General features: G+C 42.2%; 1 protein-coding gene across 1 annotated transcript in view; it reads right to left on the minus strand.

Moving 5' to 3' along the window:
* LOC126474453 (putative inorganic phosphate cotransporter) overlaps nucleotides 1-16,706 on the minus strand; it is a 155,684-nt gene that overhangs the window by 94,545 nt on the left and 44,433 nt on the right. Inside the window, exon 2 of the mRNA XM_050101925.1 lies at nucleotides 14,578-14,798. Coding sequence (XP_049957882.1) covers nucleotides 14,578-14,798 — 221 coding nt within the window. The remainder of the gene's footprint in view (nucleotides 1-14,577; nucleotides 14,799-16,706) is intronic.

The raw sequence follows: 16,706 nt of genomic DNA on the forward strand, positions 1-16,706 counted from the left end.
GGTAACCGCAGCCATGGTCTCCGAGCTGATAGTCCAAGCTGCTGCAAACGTCGTAGAACTGTTCGTGCAGATGGTTGTTGTCTTGCGAACGTCCCCACCTGTTAACTCAGGGATCGAGACATGGCTGCACGATCCGTTACAGCCATGCGGATAAGATGCCTGTCATCTTGACTGCTAGTGATACGAGGCCGTTGGGACCCAGCACGGCATTCCGTATTACCCTCCTGAACCCACCGATTACATATTCTGCTAACAGTCATTGGATCTCGATCAATGCGAGCAGCAATGTCGCGATACGATAAACCGCAATCGAGATAGGCTACAATCCGACCTTTATCAAAGTCGGAAACGTGATGGTACGCATTTGTCCTCCTTACATGAGGCATCACAACAACGTTTCACCAGGCAACGTCGGTCAACTGCTGTTTGTGTATGAGAAACGTCAACACGTTGTAGGTGTTACCACCGGCGCCAGGCTTGTGTGAATGCTTTGAAAAGCTCCTCATTTGCATATCACAGCATCTTCTTCTTGTCGTTTAAATTTCGCGGCTGTAGCACTTCATCTTCGTGATGTAGCAGTTTTAATGGCCAGTAGTGTATTTTGCTGTTTGATGACAATTTCATAGCGTATGTTCTATGGAGGACATTCTTTGTTGTTGTTGTAGACTATTTCACAGTAGAATAAGATGTAACGGGAGGGATATGTGCTGAGGATAAGCAGGAGCAATCGCAGAGATTTTTTTCTCGTAGTTTTCGCGTGCGTATATATGTTTTTAGTATTAAAAAATAGTGTGTAGTTTTAGGCTAATTCAGTGATATGGACAGATGGATCTTCCCAAATACAGGCGAGAACGAAATGCCATAGTGCGTGGTGCAGATGGAGGAAGACCTCCACTGGCCTGAGGAGATGCTGGATGACCTGAGGGGGATTCCAAGGAGCCAGAGCGAAGTAGGTAATACATACTCACTCTGCTTACAAATCATAATAATCTGTGTTCTTCCTTTCCTTGTAGCAACAGCAATTGGCGAAATCTGGAACGTTGTACTCAATTATATTCATGATTCTTTCTCTACAGCGGCAGCGTCCGTGCAGTACGCCGTCGCGCAGCGGCGGCAAAGAAACAACTGTCAACAGGAGGTTCGGTGAGGCATGCCTCGCCGGCAAGGACGCCACTATTCGCCCCATGAGAAGCCCCAGCCACCGCCGGGGCTGTTCCCCCGTCGCTATCCCCACGCCAGGTCTCTGGCGGCGGTGGGCACCCTCCCCGAGGCAAGCGGGTCAGGGCTGCTGCCGCAGCAGCAGACGGGCTGCTCGCACTGGCCCGATACCACAGCATCTTCTTCTCCTCCTCCACATTCTCATCCTCGCCGACCTCGCAAGCTACGACACATACCCCTCAACACCTCACCACCAGCAGCTTCGTCATCTAGTTATAGTAGTATTAGTTGTAGTAATCCTGTACCTAGCGGCAGTTCCTTTTAGTGAAGGACGTCAGGACAGTGACACCATACAGCAGTTACAATATTCTGTGATTGCGGACGCCTTATGTGATTAACATTGGCTTGTGAAAGAAAAGATAAAGGGGATCCAGAGTGCATATGTCGACATGGTAGACACTTTGACATTCGTAAGTGTTATAACTTTAACGATGTCGAGTTCCCCATCAAAGAAGCAGGACATACCTAAATCTGAGGCGCAGGAATACCGGAATATCAGTACATGTTTATGGCCTGCAGAAGAAAAGCAAGTCAGATGAGCAGAGCAAACATATATTCGGCCACCTCCATTTCTCAAAATCTGCCAGTGACCGTAAGATGCATATGAACATGCTCCTATTCTCCGACGAGAATAATAAGGAGAAACGTAATTATCATTATTTTTGGATCAAAGATATGTTCCGTCTTCTGTTCTCTCAAATGAGTAACTACGAGTGAAAAAAGTGTATTTGCTTAAAGTGTCTGAATTATTTTCCTCAGGCAAGTTATTAACAAACTATGTAATAGAGTGTTCTTCCTAACACCCAGTATGTGTTGTTATGCCTGCTGTGGAAGACAAATTCACAAAGTTTAAAAATACTCAGCAACTGGACTGATGACCGTTTGTAGTGTACGCTGACTTTGACTGCCTCCTCGCTCCTGTGACCTGCTGTGAAGGTGACCCTACAACGTCACATACTACCTTCACAGAAAAACACGTACCACATGTGGGGGCTGCCGGATTGTATCATTCTATTATTCAAGTCTTAACCGATACAAATCTTATGTCGGGGATAATTCTGCAGTTTGGCTGCTCACTGAGCTTGAAAAACTTTCATTCGATGTTGATAGGCCTTACACTGACAACGTTCCCATGACCAAATCGAGTGAAAAAGAGGAGTTGTACAATAACTCGGCTGACTGTCGTAATTTGCGGCCTGCCATATACAGAAAAGCAGAAACTCCCTGTAGGGACCACTGTCATTTTGACGGAAAGTTCCGTGGTGCAGCTCACAATACGTGCAATTTCAAGTACCCTTTACCAAGATACGTGACCGTTTTCTTCCATAATTTAAGGCTGTAGGACGCTCACTTTCTTGTTGAGCATACGGCTGATTTCGGCATGGAGGAAGATCAGGTACGTGTCCTACCTGAGAGAGTTGACTTCCTTGACATGCTACATTAATGCAGACACCGCTCCACAAACTCACTACTTCGGGAGATATGCATATCACTCGAGTTGCATTTCCCAACGAGCAAAAGTTTCAAATTGTGACTAGGAAGGTGTTTTTCCCACATGAGTATCTGGATAGTATGGCAAAACTCAACAAAACCCGGCTACCTGACATAACTGCATTCTCCAGCAACCTTACAGGGGTGACAACAGATGCAGAGTATGAGCACACTGTGAATGTCTGACGAGAATCCAACATCACCACTTAAGGAAAGTATGCATGGCTTTACAAGGACACAAAAGTGCGCTTGCTTGCGGACGTTTTCGAGAAATTCTGGAGTCTATGCATGATCACCTAATCTATGGATCCCTACTTTTATTACACAGCAACTATGTTGTCTTGGGACGCAATGCTCAAGAAAACGACGAGCATCATCGACTTATGCTGGCATACCTCTTTTCTTTGAGTGAGGGATCCATGGGACTTCGCCAATGTGTCCATAGACACGTCAAGACAAATAACCCACGAATGGGTGACAGGTTCAACACATCCCTTGATTCGTGTTACATCATGTACCTGGATGAAAATAACTTATGTGGGCATGAAATGCAATAATCACTGCCGACTGGTGAGTTTCGATGGGAACCCAAAGACAAATGCGAGGGATTAGATGGAAATATCAAGGGGAGTATGGTGGCTGATTCTGATGTAGGGTATGTAGTGGAGGCAGAACCCACATAAACCATTAGTTTGCATGGTGCACATGCCAATCTGGCACTGTGTCCAGACTAATTATGTCCATGAGGATGTTCCACCCCAAAACTGACGACAATGTTGGACAATACGCTGAGACACGTTACTCATTATCGTAATCTCCAACAGTGTCTCAGCTTAGTGATGGAGCTGGTTAGAATCCCTGGTCTATCTCCTTCAAGCAGTCCCCCTGGTTGAAGGGCTCTATTGATTAGGAGACAGACAGCTTTCAAGATGAGTGACATTGAGAAAAAAAAGTTATAAATTATTTAATAATTAAATTTTCGGCAAAACAATGGTGAATTTGAGGGAGCAACGTGAAATTTTTATTAGAATCGAGTGGGATGGACGTTATGACGTAAGTGGATCACCATATTCAATAAGAACTATGTTTCTGTGGTGATGGCGAAAAATGCAGTACAGTTCACGAAGCCATTCTGTGTGGGGCTGTGCATACAAGACCTATCCAAACTCCACATGAATCGATTCCACTATGAGTTTCCGAAAACACATTTTCCAGATCCTAAATTACTTAGATACACATAGCTTGATCTACTAGGTGAACATCTATGATCCTTCTGAGGTAATGAAGTACCACAGTAGTGTGTTCGACATGTCCTCTTATATGGCCGATAATCCTTATCGTATTGTCCGACAGAACAAAGAGGTTATTGGCTAAGGGTGTGCATGAGTGCATCACAATGGCACGGAAGCCCTCTCCCCCCCCCCCCCCCCCGGGATTTTTTTTTTTAGTTGTCTGTCTTCCAACTGGTTTATTGCAGCCTGCTACAAATTCCTATTCCTCTCCTGTACCAACCTTTTTATCTCAGGGTAGATCTTGTTACGTTCTTAGTTATTTACTGGCTGTATTCCAATCTCTGTACACCTCTACAGTTTTTCCTCTCTAGTACCTTGGAAATTACTCCCTCATGTCATAACACAAGTCCTTGCATACTGTCCCTTCTCCTTGCCAGTGTTTTCCACTTCTGCCTTTCCTCTCAGATTCTGTACAGAACCTGCTCATTACTTACCTTATCAGTCTACCTAATTTTCAACATTCGTTTGTAGCACCACATCTAAAATGCTTCGAGTTTCTTCTGCTCCACTTTTCCCGTAGTCCATGTTTCACTACCAAAAAATGCTGTGGTCTAAATGTACACTCTCAGAAAGATCTTCCTCAAATTAAGGCCTATGTTTAATACTAGTAGATTTCTCTTGGCCAGGATTTAGCTTTTGTTCAGTGTTCCAACAATCATTTCTTTTTCGATTTCTTCACAATTTTCATGAAGCCATTTCGTCTTAGCTTACCTGCACTTCCTATTTATGTAATTCCTCAGCGACTTGTATTTCTGTATTCCTGATGATGTCTCATTGCTCCGTCTGTCATTGGTTTTGTTGCCTTCTTCGTATTAGAATTGTTAAATTCATCTACCCCCTGACAATAAATCCTGATGTTAAGTTTCTTGCAGTTTTCATTTATATTATTCCTCATTACTTTCGTCTTTCTTTGATTTACTCTCAATCCTTATTCTGTAATGTAATCAGTGCTTCGTATCATTGACATTATTTCACCTTGAATTTTAATCCATTCCTGAACCTTTCTTTTATTTCCATCATTGCTTCTTCAATGTATAGATTGAACAGTAGTGGCGAAAGTCTACATTCATATCTTACACCTCTTTTAAACCGAGCACATCTTTCTTGATCGTCCACTCTTATTATTCTCTTTTGTGTCTTATACATATTTTATATTACCTGTCCCCCCTCTCTGCCTATAGCTTACCCCTATTTTTCACATACTTTCGAATACCTTGCACCATTTTACATTGTCGAACGCATTTTCCACGTCGTCAAATCTTGTGAATGTGCCTTGATTTTTATTTTGTCTTGCTTCCGTTATCAACCGCAACATCAGAATTGTCCCTCTGGTGCCTTTACCTTCCATAAGGCCAACCTGACAGTCATCTAAAACATTCTCAATTTTCTTTTGCGTTCTTCTGTTGTCAGCAACTTGGCTGCATGAGCTTTTAATCTGATTGTGCGATAATTCTCGCACTTGTCAGCTCTTGCAATCTTCGGAATTGTGTGGATGATATTTTTCCGAAAGTCAGATGGAGTGTCGCCAGACTCGTACATTCTACACATCAACACAAATAGTCGTTTTGTTGCCACTTCCCCCAATGAATTCAGAAATTCTGAGGGAATGTTATCCATCCCTTCCGCCTTATTTGATTTTAGCTCCTCCAAAGCTCTCTTAAACTCTCATTGTAATACTCGATCCCATATCTCTTCAAAACAGACTCCTGTTTCTTCTTCTATCACATAAGAGAAGTCTTCGCCCTCATAGAGGCCTTTAACATATTCTTTCCACCTATCTGCTCTCTCTTCTTCATTTAACAGTGGAATTCCCGTTGCACTCTTAATGTTACCACCCATGATTTGATTTTCATCGAAGGTTATTTTGGCTTTCTTATATGCTGATTCAGTCCTTCCAACAATCATTTCTTTTTTTATTTCTTCACATTTTTCATGCAGCCATTTCGTCTTAGCTTCCCTCTACTTCCTATTTATGTCATTCCTCAGCGACTTGTATTTCTGTATTCCTGAATTTCGTTGAACATTTTGGTACTTCCTTCTTTCATCTATCAACTGAAGTATTTCTTATGTTATGGATGGTTTCTTCACAGTTACCTTATTTGTACCTACGTTTCTCTTTCCAAATTTTGTGACTGCGCTTTTTACAGATGTCAATTCCTCCTCAACTGCAATGCCTACTGAGCTATTCCTCATTGCCTTTTCTATTGCCTTAGAGAACTTCAAGGTATTGTATCCCATCATTCCTTAGTACTTCCATATCCCACTTCTTTGTGTATTGAATTTTGCTGACTAGTCTCTAAACTTCAGCCTACTCTTCATCACTACTACATTGTGATCTGAGTCTATACCTAATCCTGGGTTTACCTTACCATCTAGTATCTGATTTCGTAATTTCTGTCTGATCATGATGTAATCTAACTGAAATCTTCCCGTGTCACCCAGGATTTTCAAAGTATATCTCCTCCTCTTGTGATTCTTGAACATTTGTCATTACTAGCTCAATTTTATCACACAATTCAATTAGTATTTCTCCTCTCCCATTCCTTATTCAAAGCTCATATTCTCTTGTAACCTTTACTTCTACTCCTCCCGAACACCTCATTCCAGTTCCTCATGAATATTAGATTCTCATCTCGTTTTATGTACTGTATTACACTCTCAATATCCTCTCTATCAGCGACTATTTACATGTCGTGTACAGTGGTATTCGCAGTGCTGCATCGTAACCGCCATATGTGTTACAGCAAATTAGAATTCGACCAAGAAGGAATCAGAGGTGGTTTTCCAGGTATCGCTGTCAAAGGGTTACCACTAGCTGACGTTTCGTTCAGGGATTAGTGTGACTTCTGGTCTCCACACTGCTCGAGCCTGCGCTGTGTGGGGTCCTATCTTCTGGCCTGCGCGTGAGGGAATATGTGGGGCAGCTGGCGTGTGGTGGAGCCCAGCGAAGCAGTCAGGGTGTGGGCGTGCAATGACCTGTGGTCAGTGCAAATGATTTTTAAAAGTGTAATTATATGTCGTGAGCTATGTTGATGTATGACTTGCAAAATCCGAAAAAAAGACATCGATTTAATTACTTTTTTGTGATGTATTGTACAGTTCCTGCGTCTGACAAAAAAGGGAGATCCTAACCCTGAAAACTTAATTCTGTAAAGAAACAATGTACCTGCTGCTATGCAGTTTAATTTTGTATCATGAGATCCTGCCTCTCCAGCACAGACCCGCCGTTTTCCAGGTGGGAGAGAGGAAGGCTGGGATTTAAAAGAGGGGGAGAGGTTGATTAATTGATCAGTTTCATTAATTAATCATGAAACTGATAGAGTGGGAGGGGACTATTCCAATAAATCAGGCATGAAAGTGTACTTTTATCAGCGAGTGGGAGGGAGCAGATTTGAAGGGTGTCAGAGGAAGGAGATAGTTGGAGGCAGAGGATTGTGGAGCTTCCTCAGAAGGATGGGTTAATCTCAGCAGGTCATAAATCAATTATTAGAATGGAAGGATAAGGGTAGATGGAGGATGTCATATATCAATCAAGTTTGCCCCTAAATGTATGGACCCCACACTAACAAAATGCCATGATACCCCTATTGCTCCAGTACTACTACAACAACGATTGGCGTCAGCTCCTTGAATTTCCCTGGACTGAGTAGACAACCTTCTCCTTCACAGTATGAAGCACAGAAACTCACATACATGTCATATGCCAGACTGTATACACTTTCATCCCACCGCATATACATCTGCATCTACATGGATACTCTGCAAATCACCTTTAAGAGCCTGGCAGAGGGTTCATCGGACCACCTTCACAATTCTCTATTGTTCCAATACCGTATAGCGCGTGGAAAGAACGAACACCAATATCTTTCTGTATGACCTCTTATTTCCCTTATTTTATCGGGGTGATCATTTCTCCCTATGTAGGTCGGTGTCTACAAAATTTTTTCGCATTCGGAGGAGAAAGTTGGTGATTGGAATTTCGTGAGAAGATTCCGTCGCAACGAAAAACGTCTTTCTTTTAATCATGTCCATACCAAATCCTGTATCAGGTCCGTGACACTCTCTCCCATATTTCGCTATAATATAAGATGTGCTGCCCTTCTTTGAATTTTTTCGATGTGCTCCGTCAGCCCTATCTGGCATCAGCAGTATTGTAAAAGAGGATGGACAAGAGTAATGTAGGCAGTCTCCTTAGTAGATCTGTTACATTTTATAAGTGTCCTGCCAATAAAACGCAGTCTTTGGTTAGCCTTCCCCACAACACTTTCTATGTGTTCCTTCCAATTTAAGTTGTTCGTAACTGTAATACCTTGGTATTTAACTCAATTTATGGCCTTTAGATTAGGCTGATTTATCGTGTAGCTGAAGTTCAACAGATTCTTTTTAGCACTCATATGGATGACCTCACACTTTTCATTATTAAGGTTCAACTGTCAATTTTCACCTCATTCAGATACCTTTTCTAAACCGTTTTGCAATTTGTTTTCATCGTATGATGACTTTATTAGTCGATAAACGACAGCGTTATCAGCAAACAACCTAAGATGGGTGCTGAGATTGTCTCCCAAATCGTTTATATAGTTAAGGAACAGCAAAAGGCCTATAACACTAACTTGGGGAACTCCAGAAATCGTTTCTGTTTTACTCGATGACTTCCCGTCAGTTAGTACGAACTGTGACGTCTCTGACAGGAAATCATAAATCCAGTCACATAACTGAGACGATATTCCATAAGCACGCAATTTCACTACAAGCTGCTTGTGTAGTTCAATGTCAAAAGCCTTCCGGAAATCCAGAAATACGGAATCGATCTGAAATCCCTTGTCAATAGCACTCAACACTTAATTTGAATAAAGAGCTGGTTGTGTTTCGCAAGAACGATGTTTTCTAGGTCCATGTTGACTGTGTGTATATGGACAGTTTTCTTCGAGGTAATACATAATGTTCGAACACAATATATGTTCCATAATTCTGGGCCTGTAATTAAGTGGATTATTCTTGCTATCTTTCTTGAATATTCGTGTGTCCTGTGCATCTTTCCAGTCCTTGGGTACGGATCTTACTTCGAGCGAACGGTTGTATATGATTTTAAGTATGGGGCTAATGCATCAGCATAGTCAGAAAGGATCCTAATTGGTATACAGTCTGTACCAGAAGACCGGCTTTATTAAGTGATTTAAGTTGCTTCACTACTCCTAGGATATTTACTTCTACGTTGGCAGCTGTTCTCGATTCGAATTCTGGAATATCTACTTCGTCTTCTTTTTTGAAGGCATTTTGAAAGGCTGTGTTTCGTAACTCTGCTTCGACAGCACTATCTTCGATAGTATCTTCATTGCTATCACGCAGAGAAGGCATTGATTGTTTCTTGCCACTAACATACTTCACATAAGACCAGAATCTCTTTGGATTTTCTGCCAGGTTTCGAGACAAAGTTTCGTTGTGGAAACTGTTATAAGCATCTCGCATTGAAGTCCGCGCTAAATTTCGAGCTTCTGTAAAAGATGGCCAATCTTGGGGATTTTGCGTCTGTTTAAATGTGGCATGTTTGTCTCCTTTTTTCTGTAACAGTGTTCTAACCCGTTTTGTGTACCAAGGAGGATTAGCTCCGTCGTTTGTTAATTTATTTGGTATAAATCTCTCAATTGCTGTTGATACTATTTCCTTGAATTCAAGCTACATATGGTCTACACTTATATTATTACTTTGGAATGGGTGGAGATTGAATCTCAGGAAGGCGTCAAGTGAATTTTATCTGAGTTTTTGAATAGGTATATTTTTCGTTTATTTTTGGAGGATTTGGAGATTACAATATTCAGTCTCGCTACGACAACCTTGTGTTCACTAGACCTTGTATCGGTTTCGATGCTCGTTATTAACTCAGGATTATTTGTTGCTAAGAGGTCAAGCGTGTTTCCACAACCGTTTACTATTCGCGTGGGCTCATGAACTAACTGCTCGAAATAATCTTCAGAGAATGCGTTTAGCACAATTTCGGATGATATTTTATGCGTACCTCCGGAATTAAACATATTTTCGCCCACATATCGAGGGAAAACTAAGGTCACCACCTACTACAATCGTATGAGTCGGATACGTGTTTGAAATCAGACTCAAGTTTTCTTTGAACCTTTCAGCAACTGTATCATCTGAATCTGGTGGAATCATTTGCTATATTTCCTCTTCTATTGGTCTGAAATATAAGTATGATGAACGTGGGCATCTCCAGCTGAACGGAGGTTTCAATAGACTTCATCTGTCTGCTGGCAGTCGGTAGCACCGGGTACTCGAAAATCTCCCATGAACAGAAAGATAACGGTAGAAATACACCAGCATTCAGAACCTTTATAAGCTTCAAACACTGCTCATCCGATTCTGTGATTTGTGGCATTTTTCATGTTAGTATATTGATGGTGATTTCGTTCTCCTCTAAACTCCCTGAATGTATAAATTGTCATCCGTTGCACTCTGAACCATAATAAGTACCTGTTTAGCTTTCTGAATAATTCGCCACATGTCCTCATAGTATCCTGTAAGCAATTTTACAGGTATACATGCAGTAAATGTCTTGTACTCTTCCATCGTTCTATCCACTGGCTCGTCAATGAACCATCCAGCATTTTCTAAATTGTTCAGATCCGAGTGAGAAGCAGAGACAAACGTTTCAAGAGTTGGTTTTATACCTACAATGCATGTGTAGTCCGTCTCGGTCCCATTAAGTCCATATCATATCTCGTTAAACAGGGATACTAAAGCATTACGTGTAAGCTTTGATGCCACTGTAGCAATACCATCCCTCTTCGTAAATGAGCCATCAAGATTTTTGGAACTCTTACATGGTAGGGATAAAGTGTCTTGGTGTTGGGTGACAATGTCAACAAACTTCATCATTCCTGTTAAATGTGGTTGATGCATTAGATTTATGGGAGAAGTATTCCTGGCATATAATACACTTGTCATATTCCACAATATTAGTTGTATCGACCAAAATCAATGTGGGATTCAGACCAACTGATTCAATAAACTCAGAGTTTGCATCTGTTATCACCTTGATGTTCTGTTGTGAAGTTCCGTGCTGCTTGTTTCGCACTTTGGTTTAGTACACTACGTGATCAAAGGTATCCGGACGCCACCAAAAAAATACCTTTCTCATATTATGTGCATTGTGCTGCCACCTACTGCCAGGCACTCCATATAGTGAAGTGGAAACCTGAAGGGACACATACAGCAGAAAAGCGTACAGACTGACCTTGTCTGTTGACTGACTGAGACCGTCAACAGTTCAAGAGTGTCGTTATGAGTAATAGGCAGACATCTATCCAGACCATCACACAGGAATTCCAAACTGCATTAGGATCCACTGCAAGTACTATGACGCTTAGGCAGGAGGTGACAAAACTTGGATTTCATGGTCGAGCGGCTGTTCATACACCTCACATCACGCCAGTAAATGCCAAACGACGCCTCGCTTGGTGAAAGGAGCGTAAACATTGGAGGAATGAACAGTGGAAAAAACGTTGTGTGGAGTGACGAATGACGGTACACAATGTGGCGATCCGATTGGCAGGATGTGGGTATGGTGAATGCCCGGTGAACGTCAGCTGCCAGCGTGTGTAGTGCCAACAATAAAATTTGGAGGCGGTGGTGTTATGGCATGGTCGTGGTTTTCATGGAGGGGCTTGCAAGTCTTCTTGTTTTGCGCGGCACTGTCACAGCACAGGCCTACATTGATGTTTTAAGCACCTTCTTGCTTCCTACTGTTGAAGAGCAATTCGGGGATGGCTATTGCATCTTTCAACAGGAAGCGTTGGAGGTTTCCAGAGGGTTGGGGGGGAAGGAGGAGGAGGGGAAGGGGTGGGAGGGTCCTTAGAAGAACAGGTTATCCCCAGGGGGTCGTAAATCAAGCCAATTAACGGAGCTAGAAGTTGTAATTCAGTCAAGTTTGCCCCTGAATGTATGCATTCATCACTAACAAAACGCCTTGATACCCCTTTTGCCCCAATACTCACTTGTACATCATAGGGTGGCTGCTGCCAGAACTAACACTGAAGAACACGGTCTGGAACTTATATTGTAACCTAGTTTTGAAGTTCACAAATTGGCATTCTTTGGCATTTATGCCTTTGTTTTACTTTGTCAAGCTTACATTGCATGTCTGGCCATTCACATTTGGTTCGTATGTTAAATTAGCCTGGAAAGCAGTATTTATTTGTTGATTCATCCCTAGTTTCTTTGATTAGACTCTGTTTCTCTGTGTGGTACTGGTTCACACAAAGAATCCTTTTCTGCCGCACCCACATGGGTTATCGCATGATACTTGTTATATTTACTGCATTTTTAAATGACTGGTCTGAATTGATCCTTTTAATTTTTCAGCTCGACGGAGCACCACCACACTGGAACAGGCATATAAGAGCATTTCTTGACACTGTGTTGCCTCAACGAGGGGTCGACTATAAGGTGTATACACATCTCACGTAGAACCACTGTCCTTAAATGTCGCCTGATCTCTGGATATGTGACCTTTCCTATGGGGGTATATAAATGACTCTGTGTGTGTGTGTGTGTGTGTGTGTGTGTGTGTGTGTATGTGTGTGTGTGTGTGCACGCATGTGTGTGTGTGTGTGTGTGTGTGTGTGTGTGTGTGCGCGCGCGCGCGCGCGCGGCCGCACCTTCCCTTCCAACAGCTTTGCATGAACTGCAACGTCGTACAGCAATATCACAGAATACGGTAACACCGGACGCGTCTGCAGAAGTGTGGGATGAGTTCGACTATGGTCTAGATGTTTCTTGTGCGTCTGGGTTAGCGACTGGCAGTGAATCGAAGAAGAACGAAAGTAATGACAAGTAGCTGAAAAGGGAACTGCAAGCAACTTAACATGAAGATTGATGATCACAAAATAGACAAAGCTAAGGAATCTGCTACCTTGGAAGCAAAAACATCCGTGATAGATGAAGCAATCAGGATATAAAAAGCAGACTATTACTGGCAAAGAGGGCATTCTTGGCCAAGAAAAATCTACTGATGTCAGACATAGGCCTTAATTTGAGGAGACATTTCTGAGAATCTAGATGCAGAGCTCAACATTGTGTGGGAGTGAACCATAGACTGTAGGGAAAAAAGAACAGAAGAGAATCGAAGCGTTCTAGATGTGATCCTACAGAAGAATATTGAAAATCGGGTGAAATGATAAGCTAAGTATTGAGGAGGTTCTCCTCAGGACATAAAAAGAAAGTAACATATGGAAAACTCTGGCAAGAAGAAGGGACATTATGAAAGGACATTTGTTAAGACATCAGGCAATAACCCTCATAGAGATATTCTGAGATGGGAGGCTGCTACTGGAGATAAATTCGTGTCGGACCGCATCAAATCAGTCATAAGTCTACAGACTCAAAAAAAAGTGAAGAATACATTGAACATTTTTGAGATGTAATGAAAACATAGATCCTGAACGTAATTGCAGAAAGCAGTTCAAGATTCTATGTGCATCATGTGAAAGTTACACCCTCATAAAATTGATTGGTTCTTTTCAAATTAATAATAGTAACTCGCGGTAAATTTTAACTTACGCATCAGACTGTCATCTTTACCCATGTAGAACATATGATCTGGTGATATCGAATGAACCGTTTTGAAACATTCCGTATATAGTGGATGAAAACTGCAGCAACGTACAGACGTTACAAAAAAAACATAAAACTTACGACACAATCACATGATGAGCGCTGCGCTGGAAAGCAGTGAGTCATTAGATTCTCAAAAAGAGGGTTGAACCTTCATGTTTTTTGTTGACGGATCCGTGTAATTTTGCCACTTCAGTTTTTTATCCAAGTGGTTTCCTAGGAACTTCAAACACTAACTTTGATTCACTGTATGTTCATTCATCTATACTAATACCTGAAAGCACTGTATTTTTATCTGGATCAGATACAGTAGGATTAAGAATTAAGCTGTTTGCGGTGAACCACGACTAATCCTTTCTAAAGTTCTTCTCATTTCTGTGTGTGATTTGGATGCATTTGGGTCCTTTATTAATAATATATCAGCAGTATACTGAGGCTTGGAAATTTACGTTCAACACGCGTTTCATAGCGTTATAATGAGCGAGAGGTGAGTATGACGCCATTGCGGGCAAGTGTTGACTATCCCAAATGCAATGCATATCGGACATACCCATCGCCAAACCACACCATCGTTTATACCCAGAACAGCGAAATTTTCCGCTGAAAATGGTTGAGCACCTGCTGGAAAGACATTTTACCAATTGGATATAAATGAAATAGGTGTTTCGTCATTTTCCGGAAACTTTCTTGAAATGATCTATAGACATGAACTAAATCTTCCAGGTTGAAAAGAGCAAGGAAATGCTGTATTTGAAGGACTACTTTGATTCGATATAGTGAACTCGTATAGAATGCCTTGTTTCAAATCATAGTTACCGCAGCGATTATATCGCGAATTCTATGATTGTGGTAACTTTAAGACACACAATACTTCAGTCCAGCGCTCCACATGTGAATTTTTCGCTACTTGAAAAGACTAACAACTGCTGGAACAATGAGAGTTACTCACGTCCGCAGTGCTCGGTTCGTAGATTTCTCCAGGACAGACGTCTTCGGTGCTGGTGTTGGCGTAGCCGTTCAGGTGATGACCGTCCCTGGCCTCTCGGATCTCCAGCGCCGTCAAGTTGACCATGGTCACGATGGCCACCGAGAGATTGACACGCAGCGCATACAGGTTTGCCACGCCCAGCATGCCCATCAGCTGGAGGGTGTAGCGTGCTTTCCACCATCCTGCACACACACAGGTGGCACTTTGACTCAAGTATACTACATTTCCCTCTCTCTCGACAAGTCATTATGAACACAGCGCAGAGCTACACTCGGACATGGCTAAGGTTACTGCCACTAGTTACTGTTATGGCGCTCGACTAGGAGATAACCTGTCCGTATGCTAGAAGAGGCTTTCTTAGTCAATATTTGGCAAGCAGTCAGATACTAGCTGTTAATGTAGAATGATCATGAGAAAATGCTGCAAAAGTTTGGATTAAATTGAAATCTATCAGAAAGTACTCGACAGCGCTCTTGGAATTGCTGTCAGAGAGGGCGTATCTCGATTTCATCAATACGGAATGTGGATGAATATTTCCTATGAATCATTATTTCTTGCAGGTGGAGTAGTAAAAAAGAAATAACAATGTCGACGCCTGGGGCTGAGAGAACCTTCAATCACACCTCAAGAAGTGTGCGACACAACAAAGATTTAATATTTCCTTAATGGGATCAGATGTTCAAATGGCTCTAAGCACTATGGGACTTAACATATGAGGTCATCAGTCCCCTAGACGAAGAACCACTTAAACCTAACTAACCTAAGGCCAGTACACACATCCATGCCCGAGGCAGAATTCGAACCTGGGTCCGTAGCAACAGCGCGGTTCCGGACTGAAGCGCCAAGAACCGCTCGGCCACAGCGGCCGGCGGGGATAGATGTGTTATTGATGATGAACAGAGGAGTTGACAAAGATCATACACATCATATTGGGGTAAGGAACAAGAGCGAATAGGGACATTGCACTGTTGGAGATAGCCATCTCCTTGCGGTTGTAGGAACGACTGCAGAATGTTTTCTGATGGTCATCTGCCCATGTTTTCTCAAAGAAATCGGTAAACAGCTTCTCAGTTATTTAACTGATATGTCTGTTCTGTTGTAGTCTTCAGTCCGAAGATTAGTTTGAAGCTCCTCATGTTACCCTATCTTGAGCAAGCCTCTTCATTTCTGAATAACTGCTGCAACTTACATCCTTCTGAATCTGCTTACTCTATTCATCTCTTGGTCTCCTCCTAAGATTTTTACGTCCCCCCCCCCCCCCACTTCCCTCTAATACTAAACTGAAAATTCCTTGATATATCAGAAAGTGTCCTATCAACCGATTCCTTCATCTAGTCAGGCCACCTCCTAATCAGTTACGTGATCCACCAATCTAATCTTCAGCAATCTTCTGCAGCACCACGTTTCAAAAGCTTCTTTCCTCTTCTTGTCTAAACCGTTTATCGTCCATGTTATATTTCCATAGGCTACACTGCATGCAGATAGTTTTACAAAAGACTTCTTACCACTTAACTCTGTATTCGATATAAACAAATTTCTCTTCTTCAGAAACGCATTTCTTGCCATTGACAGTATACATTTTCGGACGTCATCAATTTTTTCCTGCCCAAGTAGTAAAACTCAACTACTACTTCAAGTGCCTCGTTTCCTAATGTAATTGCCTCAGCATCGCCGGATTTAATCTGACTACATTCCAACATCCATGTTTTACTTTTGTTGCTGTTCATCCTATATCCTCCCTTCAAGACATTGTCCATTCTGTTCAACTGCACTTCCAAGTTCTTTATTGTCTCTGACAGAATTACAGTGTCATGGGAAAAATTTAAAGTTCTTATTTCTTCTCCCTAAACTTTGATTCCTACTCCAGATATTCCTTTGGCGTCCTTTACTGCTAGCTCAGTGTACAGACTTGAGTCGGGGATACGCTACAACCCGCCGGCCGCGGTGGTCTAGCGGTTCTGGCGCTGCAGTCCGGAACCGCGGGACTGCTACGGTCGCAGGTTCGAATCCTGCCTCGGGCATGGGTGTGTGTGATGTCCTTAGGTTAGTTAGGTTTAAGTAGCTCTAAGTTCTAGGGGACTTATGACCTA

The sequence above is a fragment of the Schistocerca serialis genome, chromosome 4 (genome assembly GCF_023864345.2).
Source record: "Schistocerca serialis cubense isolate TAMUIC-IGC-003099 chromosome 4, iqSchSeri2.2, whole genome shotgun sequence".
In the NCBI taxonomy this organism is placed as follows: Eukaryota; Metazoa; Arthropoda; class Insecta; order Orthoptera; family Acrididae; genus Schistocerca; species Schistocerca serialis.